The 21,103-nt window shown below is 37.6% G+C and overlaps 1 protein-coding gene across 3 annotated transcripts in view; it reads left to right on the top strand.

The window, feature by feature from the left end:
• Nucleotides 1-19,791, top strand: part of PGR (progesterone receptor) — a 71,852-nt gene extending 52,061 nt beyond the window's left edge. The window contains exons 5-8 of one of the 3 annotated variants that reach the window (XR_517023.5): nt 7,550-7,694; nt 9,454-9,584; nt 10,646-10,771; nt 14,657-14,793. Coding sequence is in view for 2 of the 3 variants with exons in the window: in NM_001082267.1 (NP_001075736.1) it covers nt 7,550-7,694; nt 9,454-9,584; nt 14,657-14,814; nt 19,563-19,718 (590 nt within the window). In the remaining variant the exon portion in view is untranslated. 3 annotated transcript variants of the gene reach the window in all.
• The last annotated feature ends 1,312 nt before the right edge of the window (nt 19,792-21,103 follow it).

Below are 21,103 nucleotides of genomic sequence, written 5' to 3'. Positions count from 1 at the left end.
GCTTCAGGCTGGCCCTGCTGCATTTTCTATCTTTATTTTTTTGTTTTTATTTTTTGACAGGCAGAGTTAGACAGTGAGAGAGAGAAAGAGAGAGAGAGAGAGAGAGGTCTTCCTTTTTCCGTTGGTTCACCCCTCAAGTGGCCGCCACGGCCAGCGCGTTGCGGCTGGTGCGCTGCACTGATCCGAAGCCAGGAGCCAGGTGCTTCCTCCTGGTCTCCCATGCGGATGCAGGGTCCAAGGACCTGGGCCATCCTCCACTTCCTTTCCTGAGCTACAGCAGAGAGCTGGACTAGAAGAGGAGCAATCGGGAAAGAATCCGGCGCCCCAACTGGGACTAGAACCCTGGGGTGCCGGCGCCGCAGGCGGAGGATTAGCCTAGTGAGCTATGGCGCTGGCCGCAATTTCTGTCTTTAAATATGCCAAAACATCTTTGGAGTCAGTGACAGTCATTGAATCTTTTTTTTTTTAATTTGACAGAGTTAGTGCGAGAGAGAGACAGAGAGAAAGGTCTTCTTTCCGTTGATTCACCCCCCAAATGGCTGCCACAGCTGGAGCTACACCGATCCAAAGCCAGGAGCCAGGAGCCTCCTCCCGGTCTCCCACGCGGGTGCAGGGCCCAAGCACTTGGGCCATCCTCCACTGCCTTCCCGGGCCACAGCAGAGAGCTGGACTGGAAGAGGAGCAACCGGGACTAGAACTGGCGCCCATATGGGATGCCAGCGCCGCAGGCGGAGGATTAACCAAGTGTGCTACGGCGCCGGCCCATCATTGAATCTTGACAGAGATATTTTTTTCTTCCTTTCCAAGTAAAATGAGTAAACCCACTTATTGCCTCCAAAATAAATAAATAAATAAAAGTGATGACAGGGAAATGAGAGTCACTCACTATGAGTAAAGTTAGACTTTGATAAAGGCTTCTATAAAGACTTTCAAAAGCATTTTTTAAATTTTTTATTTTATTTTATTTTATTTTTTGACAGGCAGAGTGGACAGTGAGAGAGAGAAACAGAGAGAAAGGTCTTCTTTTGCCGTTGGTTCACCCTCCAATGGCCACCGTGGCCAGGCACTGCGGCCGGTGGGTGCACCGTGCTGATCCGATGGCAGGAGCCAGGTACTTCTCCTGGTCTCCCATGGGGTGCAGGGCCCAAGTACTTGGGCCATCCTCCACTGCACTCCCTGGCCACAGCAGAGAGCTGGCCTGGAAGAGGGGCAACAGGGACAGAATCCGGCGCCCTGACCGGGACTAGAACCCGGTGTGCCAGCGCCACAGGTGGAGGATTAGCCTAGTGAGCCGCGGCGCCGGCCCAAAAGCATTTTTCTAACATCTTATTCCACTGAAATTACCACCGCTGTTGTCAACAACTATCTTACTTGGCAAGTAATGTGACTATTTCCAGTCCTTAACATGTTTTACATGCCTCTGGGGCTAGGGCAAAGTAACCATTTTTTGCTAAAACTCTTCCTTCAGCATTATCACCTCCCATATTTTCTGACTTTTTTGTGGATGTGTTATTCTACTCACACCATAAATTTGGCAGATCCTGATTTCTGTCTTCTACTCCAGTGGTTTTTCACTCTACGCAATCTGGATGAGCTCACCCATCACCGCTATATTCTGATAACTGGTATGTTATAATATCAGTCCAGACAGTCTTCTAAACTATTGGACAATATATTTCACCTCCTTGTTATACATTGCCACCCAAAAGACCTTCTGAGTTAACATGGCCTTCTGTTCCATGAACCTAAAACCTTTTATGATAGTGTGAAATGGCACCTCAGCCAGAGTCTGTGGTATCATCCTTGGCTCACTTTCTCCTTTATCCTTTGTCTTTTTACTCATCAAACTCTGTCTACTCTATTTACTAAATGTGTGGTTCATTATAAACACTGCTACTGAATTAGTTTGTCCTTATCAGTCTTTTTTTTTTTTTTTTGTAAAAAAAGATTTATTTATTTGAAAGGCAGGGGGCGGGGTCTTCCATCCTCTGGTTCACTTCCCAGATGGCTGCAATGGTTGGAGCTGAGCCAATCCAAAGCAAGGAGCCAGAGCTTCTTCTGGGTCTCCCACATGGGTGCAGGGGCCCAAGGACCTGGGCCATCTTCTACTGCTTTCCCAGGCCATAGCAGAGAGCTGGATCGGAAGTGGAACAGCCAGGTATCGAACCAGTGCCCATATGGGATGCCAGCACTGCAGGCAGCAGCTTTACCCATATGCTGCAGGGCTGGTGCAACATTATCTCTTGTCATTCCTCTTTAAGTAACTCTGAGGACCAGTTATCAAATTGCCCTTTGCTCAGTGTCCTGCCTTGTTCTTTTACTTGTTTTGTTTTACATGTCACTTCCCTGGGAAAGATTTCCCTGAGCCTTCATGGACTGGGTAAAGGAACCATTTACTCTTCCATGTATCTTTACATCTGTCAGCCATAACATTATCACTCTGATTTACAATGATGTTTTATTTCTGTCTGTCTCACCACACTGTGTTAAAGGCAGACTTAGCTTCCTTTTTTAAAATATTTATTTATTTATTTGAAAGGCAGAGTTACAGAGAGAGAGAGGCTTCCATCCACTGGTTCACTCCCCAAATGGCTGCACTGGCTGGAGCTGTGCTAATCCAAAGCAAGGAGCCAGGAGCTTCAGGTCTCCATAAGAGTGCAGGGCCCAAACACATAGGCCATCTTTTACTGCTTTCCCAGGCCATCAGCAGAGAGCTGGATTGGAAATGGAGCAGCCTGGACTTGAACCGGTATCTATATGAGATGACGGTACTGTAGGCAATGGCTTTGCCTGCTATGCCACAGCACAAGCCCCCTCTGCTTCTTTTTTGTCTTTATGCCCAGTTGCAAGCATAATGTCTTATCACAAATGAGTGCTTTAAAAATACTTACGAAATAGAAAATATGGAACTAGCATAAGAAGTTATAATGCCTTACTTAATTGAAACAAAAGTTCTTGAAACTCCTTTGTGCTACTCAGAGTTCATACTAAAGTACAGAGATATTTATGCCCTGCTCTTGTAGATTAGCTATTTCAAATATATTACCTTTCTTTACAGAGTTCCTCACGTTGGAACATTGGAAGTGAGAGGAAAGAACCTACTTGGCCATGCAGGGCATCTCTTTAGTATATACTTTCTTTAAAATTTTTGAGGCATTAAGAATTGGACAGTTATAACCAGGTTTTTTTTTTTTTCAGGAACTATTAGGCTGAGTCAGTTAAAAGGAAAGGATTTTTTAAAACTACTTATTAAACATAATTAGTGATCATCCATCACTACTCCATGAGAAGGTCTTTAATTTTGGTCATCATCTCAAATGTACAAAGTTTACCTGATCATTATCACCTTTGGGCATTTGATCTCAGTGTTCCTGTCTTTGTTTCAGTGTGAGGCAATGAATGATATTACAGTGAATAGGGGAAAATTGCATGTTCAGGTCAATTTAACATTGAACATTTATCACAATTAAGTTCTCTAACAGATGAAATAACTGAAGGGTATTCTCTCAGTTCTATTCCATTCTGTTGGATGAAAATATACTTTCTGTTATGAATATTGGTAATATGAAAAATTTTACTTTGTTTCAATAACATTTTCCTTTTATAATGTAATGAAAATCTTCCTTTATTTCAAGTTTTTAATAAGCCCACAATGCAAAAATATACAAAAATGCCAATAGAAAAAAAAAAACGAAGCAAACAGTGAGTATAAAAATGTAAATGTGAACAGAATACCAGCTTTTGAAGAAACAACAAATCAGTTAACTGCTATCTAATTTTGTAAAATTTTTAAAATTACACCAAGGTCAATGTAAAAAAAAAAGCCTGCAGTGGAAAAGTATAGCAAAGTTAAGGCAGATATTTATTTATTTATTATTTTTTAAAAAATTTTTGACAAGCAGAGTGGACAGTGAGAGAGAGAGAGTCAGAGGGAAAGGTCTTCCTTTAACATTGGTTCATCCTCCAATGGCCGCTGGTGCTGATCCGAAGCCAGGAGCCAGGTGCTTCTCCTGGTCTCCCATGTGGGTGCAGGGCCCAAGGGCCAGGGTCATCCTCCACTGCACTCCCAGGCCACAGCAGAGAGCTGGACTGGAAGAGGGGCAACCAGGACAGAATCCGGCGCCCTGACGGGGACTAGAACCCGGGGTGCTGGCGCCGCAGGCGGAGGATTAGCCTATTGAGCCACGGCGCTGGCCCAGATATTTAAATATTATAAAATCTGCCTTTCAAAACTTACAAAATTGACCAAGAGAGTATAGATAATAGTGGATATATTCTAGAATATTGTAAACAAACTGTTAATATTTTAATAAATCTGATTAAAAGCCTAATTTCCTATGAGCCTACTGTTTTCATATATATGAAATATATAATTTACATCATTATGTATATACATATATATACATAATATATAATGACATCATTATGTAATATATATTCTGGAAAATATATATATATATCAGAGCATTTAATTTATCTTTTGGATTTTATTTCCATCAATAGCACTTATATTTTAGTTGTATCAGATAGGCTCTGTAATATAAAGAGGCATTCTGAAATATATTTTATCTTATTTTGTTTCAAAATTAGAGACTTCCTATAAGATTGATTAGTGCTTTTCACATAGCCATTTGGCCAATGAGCAATTCTACAAGATTCTTTGATAGACTAATACATATCTGCACAGTATGTCTCGAGTGCATAATTACCCTGTTTGAGTCTCATAGCAATTCATTGAATTAGTTACCATTACTACTGTGATTTTACTTATAATGAAATTTAGGCTCAGAGATGTTAACTGTCTTGCCCAATGTGGCATTCAGTAAGTGGTAGAACCACGACTGGAACTTGGGTCTTCTCTCAGACTTGTAACTTAAGGAGACAGCAAAGCAACAGAAAGGACTTTGAGCCAGTAAATAACAAAGCAAAGACAGAGATCTGGTTACATAGAGATCTGTGTACCTCCATTTAGGAAGTCTTTCTTTTTAAAAATTAGGAAAATTCATTGATCCTTTAACAAATGGTTCTAAACTGTATTAAAGAATTTATTATCCATCTTCATTAAACATGTTAAATATTCAATTTACACAGCAGCATTTGCATACTAGATTTATGATTTAAGAGTCACAACTTATTTAAGGAGAGGTAATATTTAGATGTGTACTTGAAGATGGATTTATGTTTTATAAAAATAAAGCACTGTGAAAACTGCATGCCAAATTTTTCTTGACTGGTTTTTACAGTCTTTTCACACCTGCATAAATCAGGATTCTTGGACTCTAGGAATAAAAACAGATTATGCTAATTATAAAAACAATCAAAACCACTAAAAAACCTCTGGCTATCAAAAATAGGAGAAAAAGTAATTTATTGAAGGGATCCCAGGGATTCCCTGAATAGGAGCTAAAGGACAAGCTTAGAATATGCAAGAAACCAGGGCATCTCTGCAGCTTAAATAAGCAAGCATCACAAATACATCCCCTGGATCCCACTATCACTGGGTAGCACCACCATCAAAAAATAACTAGAAACTCTGTCTTGGCTTTATTATTTTCTGGCTCAAAGTCCTGACAATATGTGTGCCATGGGCCAAACCCAGGCCGCAAGCCCTGAGAAGCAGTCTTTAGCCAGCTTCCTTGATGGGAAGGTGAGGTAGCTGCTCTCACTGAACTAAGACCAGTGAGGAACTCTGTCCACACAAAGAAAGGCAAGTGGAGGTGAGAGGAGAGAGGAAGGGAAGATTAGATGCTGAAGAGAAACACACACACAAAAGAAGGGTACATTGCTGCTGTGGCATCCTTAATGGTGCATATGCATTGGTTTTGGTACCCTGAGATCAAGGAGCTCTAAAAAGAGACTAGCAGTCTTCCACCATTCACATGAAAATGGTTCCAAGTGGGGTACAGGGAGGAGCAGACAGCCCTCTGCTTTTCTGCTGCCTGTCTTGAGATGATTGGCATGGTCAAGAAATGGTTGTGGTTTGTTTTGTCCTTGATAACAAGTTTTACTACTTTTGTACTAAGTCATTTGTTAGTGGAATTTGGTGGGTTTTTAGGGGAAATACTTATTTACACAGCTTTAGGGAAAGTAGTGAATGCTTCTACCAGAACATTGGTTATTTTTCCATACTGCTTAATTTTATTGTTTCAGTTACTTTTACATACAAATATTTCCAGATTTATATTTCAAGCCAAGAGGTCTCTCCATACTTCTAATTCATATGTACAACTGGATATATCTGATGGCCCTCAAACACCTCCAAAGTGCACCATTTCTCTTTTGCTTGTTTATCCTAATTTTTTCCCCAGCAATGCTATAATCGCCCTTAACAATTCAAGCAAAAATACTCAAAGATAGACTTCAGTCCTTCTTCCTACCTGCATACCCTTACTTGCCAATCTCTTTGATTTTGCCCTGTAAAACTTCTCTGATGCATTCCGTCCTCTCTGTTCCTCCACTTGACTCATTTCAGACGTTTACTCATCTCTCTCCTCACCTTTGGCAGTGGCTCCCAACTGCTCTCCCTGACCCTGGGACTTACCCCTGCGCGTCCCCCATACTAAGGATCCCTCTGCGATACAGATAAAGCCATGGAACTTGCACTGCTCCCTCTTAGACATACAAGACCTTCCATGATCTGATCCCAGCCTGTATCTCAAAGCACCTCTTTGCCTCTCCTTCTAAGTTCTTCATCATTGATCTTGTGATCTTTTCTGAAGAGTCAGGAAGAAATGAAGAAGGCTTGTGTCCATTACATCAACATACATTTGCCTGTTCCCTGCCATCTCCCTCTGCAGTCAGCATCAGGGTTTAGCCTAAAAGAGGGTGAAACATCGAAGCATGCGCACAGGTGCACACACACACATGCACACACACACAAAACCTGTTAAGCCACATAGAAGTTTAAAGCAAGATTAGCTTAAATTTTAAAAACACAAACATAACCAAAAAACCATGGAGTGTACCAAAGATATGATTAAATTTTGTTAAAGGAGAATTAGATATATTATAACTGAAAACAATAGTTTTACAAAATAAAACCAATTTATGTTTGAATTTTAAAGAACTGAGATTCCTAAACAAATTGATTATCTGGTATGCAAGCATTATCTCTGTCTTTTAGGAAAGATTTCCTAACCTGGCACATGGCCTTTTAATGCTCTCCATCACAGCTCTCACGTGCTTGCTCAGGTCGAGTTGTGAGCTTCTTTGAGGGCAAGGTTTGGGTCTTATTGTAACCCAGCATTTTAACACAGTGTCTGTCAGAAAAATGATTCTGAATAAATGGGTGTGTTTCATGAATGAGTGATGATTGATTCAATTAGATACGTCACAAAGCTCTTAAATTACAGTGATTAATTGTAAACAACTGCCAAATTGCCTCCCCCCATTTTATTTTCGAAACTGTCTTACTTATTAAATATTTACTGATTTTAGGGTAAAATATTTCCGTACTTGTAACTAGTTTCAAATATTTGCGTAATTTCAACATTTTTGACACAATTAAGTGATTATTCTGTTCATTTTATTTTTAACATTTATTTTGTAGGTTTTCGAAACTTACATATTGATGACCAGATAACTCTCATCCAGTATTCTTGGATGAGTTTAATGGTATTTGGACTAGGATGGAGATCCTACAAACATGTCAGTGGGCAGATGCTGTATTTTGCACCTGATCTAATATTAAATGAGTAAGTAGTAACTTTTGTTCTTCGTTAGTGTGTGTGTGTGTGTGTGTGTGTCTGTGTGTGTGTGTGAGATAATTTTGGAAATTTGAGGCCAGCATTGTAATAGTGGATTAGGCACCATTTGTAATGCTGGCATCCCATATCCCAGTGCTGGTTCAAGTCCCAGTTGCTTTACGTCCAATCCAGCGTCCTGCTAATGTGCCTTGGAAGGAAGTAGAAAATGGCCCAAGTACTTGGGCCCCTGCCACCCATGTGGGAATCCAGGATGGACTTCCTAGCTCCTGGCTTCAATCTTGCCCAGAACTGACTGTCGTAGCCATTTGGATGGAAGATTCTTTCTCATTCTCATTCTCTCTCTCTCCCTCTCTCTCTCTCCTTTCCAAATAAATAAATGAACTTCAGAAAATGTTTGAAAATTGTATTTCAGTAGATGATCAAATATTTAGTTTCCTAAACAATGTAATTTTGAAAAGTTTTTACAATTACTTCAGGACAAAACTTGATGATGGCAATGTTAATAAAATTGTATAATTTTATTGGAAATTAGATATTTTGAATTTTTTTACTTGTCTCATATCCAATCTCTTAAGCTTCAAGAATTTATCAAGAAATATATTTAAAGACAAAATTAATATATTTAAAGACAAAATTAAAAATTTATCAAATTAAAGTTACTACATTGGTACTAATGAATATAATGATGTAAACTTGAAATACTTTTGCTAGATATAGTATTGTCTTACCTTCAACAATTAAAAACATTTCCTGTTTTCCTTCAGGAAAAAACGGACTGGTAATTTATTGTAAAGATCTAAGGATAAATATTTCAGTTTGTTTTATTATGCTTAAATAGCTGTAATTGATTTTCTACATATAATCTCCTACCAAATAAGAGTATTTTCATGGTAGTATAAATGTTGACATAACTATATAACTTAATAACTTACAGTGTGTAAGTCTTCATAGTTTACAGATAATTTTTATGTTTCATTCCTTCTTTACCTAACATCTCTTGAAATAGGTTAAGAATCTACATTCTTCATTTTACAGTTTGAGAAACTAAGGCTAAGAATTTGGATGTCAGGATTATTTTTAGCTCCTCTCAGCTGAAATCTAACTCTCTTTCCATTATTTTGTTTATTTCATTTGACTAATTTGTATATTATAACTGTATGTGATTAAGGAAGCACCTTAGATAAGTTTCGTCAACTTTCGAATTTGTGTTTAACCTTATCATTTAGTGTTTGCTAAGTTTTTTGTTCTGTGTTGCCATACATTTCCCATAGAGAAGGGCATACAATCACAGTGTGGTAAATTTCTGTGAACTGAATCAGTTGAATTGCACACCAAGTAATATATAAAAATAGACTTATCTGTGTTTTCGTAGAAAAAAATCACTAAACAAAGTTCTGAGCATTCTTCAGCCCCACATTCTCAGCTCCAACTACTTTCCTCTCCTCTTTTAATTTACTGGATATGTGATAATAAAGTGAGCAAAAATATTAATCCTGCTCCATATGGACTCATATTGAACAGTTTTCTAACTTTAACATTTCTTAACCTGAAATATTCATTATTATGAAAATGTTTATAAGATGTTTGAAATTCCAAATATTGAGTATATATATTAAAAGTCATAGTGATAGTGAACAACACATAATTGCCAAATCGTACTCCCTGATAAATCATGTAAACTGGCTAAGACACTGTTATGTGTTTCTTTTTGTTTTTCTTTTCCTGCATGTGTTGTGTGTGGTGCAAGACAGCGGATGAAAGAATCATCATTCTATTCACTATGCCTTACCATGTGGCAGATACCGCAGGAGTTTGTCAAGCTTCAAGTTAGCCAAGAAGAGTTCCTCTGCATGAAAGTATTACTACTTCTTAATACAAGTGAGTGAGTACAAGAAGTTTCTTACAAGATGGTTTCTTAATTTTTACATGATTTGGAAACTCTTCATGCAAGAATATGATCATATAATTATATACAAGTACAAAGTTTAGGTTGTAACTAGAGGAGAAGCACCCAGTATACAAAAGCACTTCAAAAACTTTATGGAAAAATGGATGAAAAGTTTATTTTTGTGCAAATTTTTTCATTATGCATAATTTTTTCATAATATGTATTTTCCATGAACTTTTTGAAGACCCCATATATGCACAGATTTGAACTTTTTTGTCCAAAATGAACATCTTTTAATTCCATTGTATGCAGGCTTTTTGAAGTACCTTTGTACTGTCATGCATATTAATAAAATTAGTTGAAGGGCTGGCACCATGGCATAGCAGGTAAAGCTGCTGCCTGCAGTGCCAGCATCCTATATGGGTGCCAGTTCAAGTTCCAGCTGCTCCACTTCCAATCCAGCTCTATGCTATGGCCTAGGATAGCAGTAGAAGATGGGCCCCTGTACCCACATGGGAGACCTAGAAGAAGCTCCTGGCTCCTGGCTTCAGATTGGCATAGCTGTGGCTGTTGTGGCCATCTGGGGAGTGAACCAGCAGATGGAAGACCTGTCTCTCTGCCTCTGCCCCTGCCTCTCTGTAACTCTGCCCTCAAATAAGTAATTTTTTTAAAAAAATAAAATTAGTTGATTATTTTTCATATTTTACTTACCATATGCTACTGAAATGACTTAGCCAATTCTTTTTTTATTTTGGATAAAATATGATTAAGTGACCTTCTTTTCATAACCATCTAATTCAGTATTATAAACTTATTAGTACTGCATAAACACACACACACACACACACATAGACACACACACATACAAGTCTACCATGAACACAATTTTATTTAGATACACATTTTCTCAAGATAGGCTGTTACAACAAATAACTACAAAGATCTGTAGCTTAGCACTGCAACAGAGTATTTATCACTAATAGAAGGATCAGTGAGTTAGCAAGACAACTCCGGGCTCTTTCCATCCGGTGGCTCTACCCTGTCTTTGCAGCTTGGAGTCCTCCATTGCATCTGAGTAGACATGAGCACTGAGTGAGAAGAGGTTTGGAGGTGAGGCCTGAACCTATCATGCATCACGTCCACCTTCCACAGCCCACCTTAACTGCAGAAGATGCTGGTAAATATAGCTGATCTGTGTGCCCAGAAGGAAAAATGACACGAAGCATAGCATTGGGCAACTGAGGACAGCCAAATATCCATTTCCCTTTTTCTCATTCACAAAGAACACACCCACGTTCAGTGGACCCTCAACAGTCTCAGTGGGTCCCCCAGGGTCTGGATGGGAAAACTTTAAATATTTTTTGAAAAAGCTGCTTTTACCCTTTTCTGTGCCCTTCCTGTGAATAGGTAGTTTCAACCCTAAATTGAAAGAACTGATGCTCCCTTGACTCATACTGATTTGCAAGGAAACCACATGCAGCTAATACCTTGGGTTGAAGAAAGCCAAATGTCGTTCTCAGCTGCATCTTTGCAGGGACTTCTTTCCCATGACACAAATATCAAGTGACTGGGGGCTTCAGTCAGAAGGAAAGAACCTCTTCAAATGGAAAGTTTCCTCATGCAGAGTTTCTTTGAAAAGGCAGGGACCAGTGTAGGATCTTAGGATTTGGAGCCTTTTCTCCGGTCTTTGAGAACCCTATTTTGACCAGGAGTCTTTAAATCTAATTCGATAAAACTGTATATAATGCAGCCGGCACCGCGGCTCACTAGGCTAATCCTCCACCTGAGGCGCCAGCACCACAGGTTCTAGTCCCAGTCGGGGCGCCCCTCTTCCAGGCCAGCTCTCTGCTGTGGCCAGGGAGTGCAGTGGAGGATGGCCCAAGTGCTTGGGCCCTGCACCCCATGGAAGACCAGGATAAATACTGGCTCCTGCCTTCGGATCAGCACCGTGTGCCGGCCGCGGCAGCCATTGGAGGGTGAACCAATGGCAAAGGAAGACCTTTCTCTCTGTCTCTCTCTCTCTCTCACTGTCCACTCTGCCTGTCAAAAAAAAAAAAACAACTGTATATAATGCACAAAGGGTGTTGATATGGGACTGGCCAAGAGAGTCAACTGAAATACATTTGCTTTTCTTTGCTTGATGGTTATGACTCTTACAACAGTAATGTCACATAATCCTAGATTTCTCAAACTAGTTTTTATTATTATTAACATAATTCTGTGTTTATAGATAGGCTATTATGCTTGGGAACCAACTAACTCACCATGTGTCCAGTGCAGATCAGTAGGAAGGCTGGGTCCATTGCCATCACTCAGGGACCCAAGCAACTGGAGGCTGTATCTTGATGCAGGCTTCCACAATCACTAAGTCAGCAGTAAGCAGAAGATGTGACATACCTATGGCTTCTTGGGTACTTGTTTCATCAAGAAAAGGGAGAAACAGAAACATTTGGGGAATAATTCCTATGTTTTTCACAAATTGTAATCAAAATCCTAGTGAGATTTTTGGCTGGGGAGTGAGGTAGAGAAACTTGGCAAAGCTAATGAAAATTCATCTTCAAATTGAGATAAATAAATAGATAAGCATTAGAAAAATAATGGGGTAACTAGAAAAGTATAATAATTTACTAAAGATTTATTTATTTATTTGAAAGGCAGAGTATATAGAAAGGGAGAGACAGGGAGAGAAAGCTACAATTATTGTAGCGTGGGAAGAGAATAGATTAACTGAATTGTTAAGTCCAAGAAGTATGCATTAAAACTTAAGCACTGTAAAGAAACAGAACCAAACAATGAGTATGCAACAAATAAGTATTGGTGAGAAAAATCACTCTACATTTGGAGGAAAATCAATTTGGATATTTAGTTCCAATTACATTTTTAAATAGATACCAGATAATTAAGTTAAATGTAAACACTCAATCATTACAAAAACAAACTGGAAAAATAAAAATTATTTTCAGATCTCAAATGCAATGGGAAAATTGGCAGAGGAAAATCTAATGATTTGATAGTTACAAAGTTAAGCCTCTAATTTGCTATTAAAAAAATCAAACAAATGGGCGTGGTGTTGTGGCACAGTGGGTTAAGCTGCAAACTGGAAAGCAGGCATCCCATATGAGTGCTGATTTGAGTCCCAGCTGCTCCACTTCTGATACAGCTCCCTGATAGTGCATCTGGGAAAAATAGTGAACGATGACCTTGGGCCCCTGCCACCTACATGAGACCTAAATGGGGCTCCTGGCTCTTGGCTCCAGCCTGGCCCAGGCTGGGCCATTGGCAGCCATTTGGGGATTGAACCAGCAGATAGCAGATACCTCTCTCTCGCTCTCTCTGTCTGTCTCTCTCTCTTCCTTTCAAATAAATAAATAAATATATAAACCTTTAAAAATTAAAAAAAAACACAGATCTCAGAAATAGGCAAAGTTAACATATATTTCTATCGTTCTCTCCAAAACTACACTAAAATCTTAGTAAAGGGATTACTAAGAATAAATAATTTTACACTCATGTTTAGGGGTGAGGGAGCTGCCAAGATCTGATTGAGGTGCAGGGGATAAATAGGGCTTTAAAAAGGGTTACTTTTATTCTCTTTGCTGGGCATGTATAGTTGACTTTAAACTGTATGCACATCTCTGTAGAAATGTTGACCGTGAATGTATAGTAGCATGAATCCAAGAGGTTATATAATTTTTTTTCAGCATTCTAGGTATGGCTGCACAAAAAGTTAGATGCATTAAGTACAGTATAATGTTTGTAGCATAATCACAACCAAACACAAATGAAGCAAGGAACCTGAAATGTCTGGTAATAAAGTTGCTGGGAAGAGAACCAAGGCATCTCAAATAATTGGCAACAGAAGGATCTAAAAGATGTAGAGGAAACGCCTTGATGAAATTGACAATATAGTGTAAACAAAGACTAGTTGTAAGTTTAGCCTAAGATCTGAATGTAGGAATTAATGATCTCAGAGGTAACTATCTAAATTGCCACTATGGGAAACATGCCATTTCCATTAATAAGGATATTTGTCCATAGTGTTATTATTTAATATTGTTCTGTAACTCCAGACAATGCAATGAATCGAGAAGCAGAAATGAATACTACAACCATTGGAAATGGTAAAAATTAAAATATTATTTGACTATAGTATTGTTATATACCAGCAAAACAAAAGACAATCAACCAAAAAGTGCTAGAATTAAAAACAGAGTATAAAATGGCTGGGTATAAGAAAAATGTGAATTAATAGCTTTCTTCCATGTCAGTAGAAGGCATTGGAAAACTTAATGAAACAATGCTAAAATTAGAACAAGAAAAGTTATCCAGGAATAATGTTAGTGAGAAATACTTGAGACTTATATGAAAACAAAAACCAAAAACTTAGAAGGAAATTTAAATACTTATTTTAAAAAAATACATGTAGCTGTAAACTGAATCAAGCCAAGTATTTGAGATACAGTTGTAAAATAATGTCAGATGCTAACTAAGTTACATAGCTAACCCATTGATACAAGTCTAAAACAGGTAAACAGGTATGTTCTGGAATCTACCTAGAGTTGTTCTTACCCTATGCTTCCAGTGAACACAAAGTTCCTATTTCTGGATGCTATCAATGGCACTATCTCTTTCCTGTTTAAGGTGTTTTTTTTAAGAGATTTTTAAGAGTTGCAAGTCAAAATAAATTATTAGCGAGCTTGGTAATTTATATTCTAAAAATTGTTAGTGTCATCTTTTTCATTTTTTAATTTTAATTAATTTTTAAGAGTCAATATGATTTGTGGATACAAGTCTAAGAACATAATGATATTCTCCTCCTCCTCCTTCCCACTCCTCAATCTCCTTCCTTTTCCCTTTCTTTTTTTTTTTTTTAGTTTTTAAGATAACATTTTAAATTTATATTACAGTAAAAAGGCTTAATACTTCACTGAATAAGAAGTTTAATAAGTAAAAAGCAAAAAGATCTGAGTTTAGTGGGAATATAGACAATGGCTTGGAGTGTATAAATGACCTAGTGTCCTCTTTTTTTAACCTGACTATACTTGCAATTATCTTCGTATAGTTCCTTTGGAAGGACTAAGAAGTCAAAGCCAGTTTGAAGAGATGAGATCAAGCTACATTAGAGAGCTCATCAAGGCAATTGGTTTGAGGCAAAAAGGAGTTGTTTCCAGCTCACAGCGTTTCTATCAGCTCACAAAACTTCTTGATAACTTGCATGACGTAAGTATTTTATGTTACAGAAACTCGAAGATTATTTTCTGAATTTCTATAACTTCTTAAATATTAAATCTAAATTCTACTTTATATGATTTCTTCAGATTCTATTTGTGTTTTTAAAAAAGTATTTGTGTCACACTACTAAGGATTTATATTGTGCTTTTAAAACTTTACTATAGATCACTCAAATATCCTTTTATTGGTATATACAATTTGAGAGTATTTAATAACTGATAGGAATTATGATAGATTTTCCCAAATATGTTTTGAAGTATTTTTTGCCTAAAATTTTTTAAAAAGATGTTATTTGAGTATTTACAGAACAAGCAAAAGTATGGGTGTGGAAAATAAGACTCTCATATCATCTTAGATGGAGTTGTAAATAACATTGCTGATAGGCAATCTGAAAAAGTTAAAATCTGTATGGTTTTAAGTTTTCATTTTTTAGAATTTATCTGAAAAAAATAATTGATTAGGCAGAAATTCAGTATACACTCCTTACGCACAAGGGTATTCATCAAGGCAGAGGGAGGAAAAAATAAACTAGAAATGACCAACACCAGAGCCCAATTAATAAAATAAGATATATGTGGTTAGTCAAGACATTGCATGCAAGTTTTTATTGTTACTATGTTCGGAAAACACATAAAAAAGACAGGCAATGTGTAAAACAGCTATGTACTCACCAGGTCCAGTTCTGAGACCGGCTGCCTGAAAATGAACCAACAGCCAAGATTCTTAGCTGTTTACTCTAAAATGAAAGAAAAAAAGGTAATTTGAAGGAAAAAGCTCTCATGTAGATAGCAGAACATCTAAGCTCCACAGACACATAAGAACGTTAGTGTCCATGAAATGAGAGTGATATTTTGTCCATGAAATTAAAAAACATTTTAAAATGAACATTTGACAACATAATACGTTTATATTATTAAATACAAAAGAGCAGAAATTAAAACATCCATAAAAGGGATGAAATATAAAGAAAACATTAGAAAAGAGCCCAAAAGACTAATACATGGAAAACTAGAGAGAAGAGGTGGCACATTAATGGGAAAACTACAGGAGATTCTATCCCCCAGTTAATCAGGATTTCCAGAATAAAACATAAGAAAATCTGTGGGCAAGTATTTAGCATAGCAGTTAAGCTGTTGGTTGGGATGCCTCTCTCCCATATCACAGTGCCCGAGTTTGAGTCTGAGCTCCATTACCAATCCCATCTTCTGTCTAATGTGACTCTACAAAGTAGCAGTGATGTCTCTAGCAGTTGGGTCCCTGCCATCCATGAGGGAGGCTAGGATTGTGTTACCAGCTCCCAGCTTTTACACTAGCCCAGCTTGAGCCACTGTGGGTATTTGGGAGTGAACCAGTGGATGGGAGTGCCTTGTTCATTCATTCTGTTTCTCTCTCTGTCTCTTTCTCAAATAAATAAATATAATTTTAATAAAAAAATAGAATCAAGGAAAGCATGTAAGAAATCATAAAAAGAAAAGTTGCTGGAATTGGAGGATATGAATTGTCTAACTATAATGCCAGGTCGGAGTCCTGGCTACTCCACTTCCCATCGAACTCCCTGATAATGCACCTGGAAAAGCAGCAGAAGTGGGCCAAGTACTTGGGCCCCTGTAATCCATATAGGAGACTCTAATGCGGTTCCTGGCTCCTAGCTTCAGCCTGGCCCAACCCTAGCCATTACAGCAGTTTGGGGAGTGAATCAGCAGGTGGAAGAACTCTTTTTCTTTCTATATCTCCTTGTCTCTGTCACTTCACTTTTCAAATAGATAAATATAAAAAAAAAAAAAAAACAAAACAAATTTTGTCACATAACTTGACTATGGCTTTGTGAGCAGTATAGAGAAAACAGTACAAATGAGAATACAGATGATTTGCTCTTGCAATATAGTAACATGTCATATATAGGACCAGTGTTGTGACAGTAGATTGAACCACTGCTTGTGAAACAGGTTAGAGTTCTGGCATTCCAGTTCTGATCCAGCTCCCTGCTGATCAGCCTGGAAAGGCAGTTGGAGCAGGCCCAAATGCTTGGGCCCTTGCCACCCACATGGGAGACCAGGATGGAGTTCCTGGCTCCTAATACAGCCTGGCCTATTCCTGGCTGTTAACAGCCATATGGGGAGTGAACCAGCAGATGGAAGTGTGTTCTTTCTCTTTTTCTCTCTCCCCCTCTCCCTCTTGCTTGCTCTCTCTTGATAACTATGTATATCTATCTCTGTCTAGATCTCTCTCTCTCTCTCTCTCTCTCTCTATATATATATATATATATATAGTTCAAATAAATAAATCTTTTTTTTCGCTTGTATTTAGTAAATATAATTTTCCAAAGTATAGCTTATGGATTACAATGGCTTTCCCCCACCACCATAACTTCCCTCCCACCTGCAACCCTCCCTGCTCCCTCTCCTGCTCCCTCTCCCATTCTATTCACATCAAGATTCATTTTCAATTCTCTTTATATACAGGAGATCAATTTAGTATATATTAAGTAAAGATTTCAACAGTTTGCACCCACACAGAAACACAAAGTGTAAAATACTGTTTGAGTACTAGTTATAGCATTAATTCACATTGCACAACACATTAAGGACAGAGATCCTACATGAGGAGTAAGTGCACAGTGACTCCTGTTTTTGACACACTTGTTTATGGCGTCAGTAATCACCCTAGGCTCTTGTCATGAGTTGCCAAGGCTATGGAAGTCTTTTGAGTTCACCGACTAGGTCTAAGAGTCAAAGGGATCACATAAACAAGTCTAGTGTCTGCTAATACTGATAGAATTAAAAAGGAAGAGAACGATCCAACATGGGAAGCAGGATACACAGCAGACTCATAGAAGGTCAGATGTCCTAAACAGCACTCTGGCCTCAGAATTAGCCCTTAAGGCATTTGGATCTGGCTGAAGAGCCCATGAGAGTATTATAGGCATGGAAAACCAAGACACTCTGGCAAAAAAAAAAAGAAAGAAAAAAGACCTAAATGAAAGATCTCTGCGAGTGAGATTCCAGTGGAAAGAATGGGCCATCAAAGAAGGAGGTACCTTTCTCTGAAGGTAGGAGAGAACTTCCACTTTGACAAATAAATAAATATTTAAAAACAGGTCATATAAGAAAGAAAGTGTAATCCAACAGGAAACAAGAAAGCTCTTTGTAATCTAAATGCTAGGCATCTATTTAGCCAACTGAAATATAACTATGTAAAGAAAGGGGAGAAGAGAAAATATATGTATTTGAGGAGAAATATTTGTCATATAGGATACCAAAATACTCATTTTTAATAGTAGAAACTTTATTAGAAATAGATACATATCAAAAGACACGTCTAAACCTGTTGAAAGGAGTGTGGGGAGCTGAAATAAGAATAGGAAAAATATATAAAAAAAAAAACCTACTGGATTTTGTTGTTGTTACTGCTGTTGTTTTGTTTAAAATATTTTTTAAGGCTGGTGCCGTGGCTCACTTGGCTAATCCTCTGCCTGCAGTGCCGGCACCCCAGGTTCTAGTCCCGGTTGGGGCACCAGATACTGGTCCCAGTTGCTCCTCTTCCAGTCCAGCTCTCTGCTGTGGCCCGGGAGGGCAGTGGAGGATGGCCCAGGTCCTTGGGTCCTGCACCTGCATGGGAGACTGGGAGGAAGCACCTGGCTCCTGGCTTTGGATTGGCGCAGTGCCAGTCATGGTGGCCATTAGGCGAGTGAACCAACAGAAGGAAGACCTTTCTCTCTGTCTCTCTCTCACTGTCTATAACTCTCTCTCTGTCTCTCTCTCTCTCTCACTGTCTAACTCAGCATGTCAAAAAAAATTTTTTTTTAATTTGTGAGGCAGAGAGAGAGAGATAATGACCCCCATTTGCTGTTTCACCACCCCCTGCCCCCTCAAATGCCCACAGTGGCTGGAACTGTGCCAGACTGAAGCTGGGCGCCTGGAACTCAATCCAGTCTCACACTCAATCCAGGTGGTTAGTGGGGACCCAATCACTTACTCCCCTCACCTGCTGCCTCTCAGTATCTGCACTAGCTGGCAAGTGGAATTGGCAGTGTATCTGTGACTTGAGCCCAGGCACTTAGAAATGGGATGTAGGCATCTCAAGCAGTGTCTTAACTGTTGGACCAAGTGCCTGCCTCTGTTAAGAATCTCACATTACTAATTGACTTTTAAAATTATATACATTAATTACTTTGATCAAAATATTATAATACATTATATATCATATAATAATATAGAATATAATATATACATTATATATTATATAATATATAATATTTATAATATATAATATATAATTATAATAACACAATATGTGATATGATATAATATAATACATTAATTACTTTGATCAAAATATTAGAATATAATTGATTATGTAGAATTATTGACATAGGAAGAGTCAAAATATTAATAAGTAGGATTTATGAAATCATTGCATTTTGAAAAAGTATATATACTTATATATATAATACTCTATGTGTATTTAAGTATGTATAGATAGATGAATAAAAAGGAAAAGAACTTGAAAACATACCAAAATGTATACCCTGGTTATCCTGTGGGATTATAAATGACTTCTATTATTTTAAATCTTTCCATATTATAATATTTCATCGTAAGTAGGAATTACTTTCATTTGTATAAGAAGAAAACATTTTGAAAACTATTTCTATTGTTAGAAAAATGTTATATTTGATGAGCACCTAAGTTTATTGTTTTTCTTATGTTTTTCCTACCCATTTGTTAAAACAACAGCTTGTCAAACAACTTCACCTGTACTGCCTGAATACATTTATCCAGTCCCGGGCGCTGAGTGTTGAATTTCCAGAAATGATGTCTGAAGTTATTGCTGCACAGTTACCCAAGATATTGGCAGGGATGGTGAAACCACTTCTCTTTCATAAAAAGTGAATGTCAATTATTTTTCAAAGAATTAAGTGTTGTGGTATGTCTTTCGTTTTGGTCAGGATTATGACGTCTCGAGTTTTTATAATATTCTTCTGAAAGCCTTACATTTATAACATATCATACCGTGTAAATTTAAGAGGAAGATTGTGAGATCCTAATTATTTTCCTGTATTAAGCATAATTAGAGTTTTTAAAGTGTTTTTCTGTCCCCCATATTTTCTTTAAAAGTTTAAAGAGTTTATAAGGTTGAAAAAGTACTAAAACTGATTATTGAAGTAAGCTATGTCTTACCCATACTATTTCATACCAATTAGTTGAGGATTTTTAACTTTTACATATAACAAATCTTCTACTTTAGAGAAAGAAAATCTTCACATGTAATAATAAAAAGCTACTATTATATGTTACTTCTAGATAGCTCCCTTTTTCTCCTTGACTGTACTTCCAAAAGTGAACCTTTAAAATGGTATGCAAAATTTTGTCTACTAGAGTGTGTGTGTGTGTATATATATATATATATACACACACATATATATATGTTTCTGTAAGGAGGAAATTCATAACCTGATTTCTAAGAGTTTTTAATGACAAAAATATAGAGACAAAGAGTTAAAAAAAAAACACTAAACAGATTACCATTTTTCAGACTAGACAAAACAGTTCTATGTTGAAGGGATTTCTTATATTGGAAACCCAAATCTATAAGGAAATTAGTAATGAGTAGAGTTTTACTGTTATGCCAACAGTATTGCAGCTTTTGTAGGGACTTTTTGGTAACTTTTATAGGAGGGAGTTGTCCTCTAACAAAGTATTGTGACTAGAAACCATATCTGTGATCTGACTCTTTACCATCTGTGGCATGCGGAAGTTTTCAATTTCTTCACATTTAATGTGGTACAATGATATCTTTCCTTCCAAATTCTTCTTGTGATCTGAGCTTCTTTTTAACCTCTTCTCAAATCAAAGAAGGAAGGGATGGAAAGAGGGAGATAGGGAGGGAAAGAGAGGGATATAATTCCCTTTCTCCACTCCTCAAAGACTTAAGGATGGTGTCCTTTTCCTGTCAGGTGTAATAGATGAATCTCAGGTTGAAAAATTTTGGGTGCCTTTGATCCAGCTTTATTAGAGATGCTTCAGGAAATACTAGATGGTGTCTTAAAATATTACAACCAATTAACAATAACCAGAAAGCACAAAATTCACATTCTTGTTTGAACTGAAAATATTACTTTAGAAGACAGATAGTTCTTTTCTGAGGTAAATCACTGGAGATGTATTTGTAAAAAAGAAAGGAAGATATATTTATATATATACTATCCATACATATAATACAATGGGAAGAACCAAGTTCATACCATTGGTGAAATTCAGTTGAAACCGGTGTTTTC

This window comes from Oryctolagus cuniculus, chromosome 1, assembly GCF_051225735.1.
Source record: "Oryctolagus cuniculus isolate XC-2025 breed Fujian yellow rabbit chromosome 1, ASM5122573v1, whole genome shotgun sequence".
Lineage (NCBI taxonomy): Eukaryota > Metazoa > Chordata > Mammalia > Lagomorpha > Leporidae > Oryctolagus > Oryctolagus cuniculus.
The sequence above is the reverse complement of the archived record's forward strand: the minus strand, read 5'-3'. Positions and strand labels throughout refer to the sequence as shown.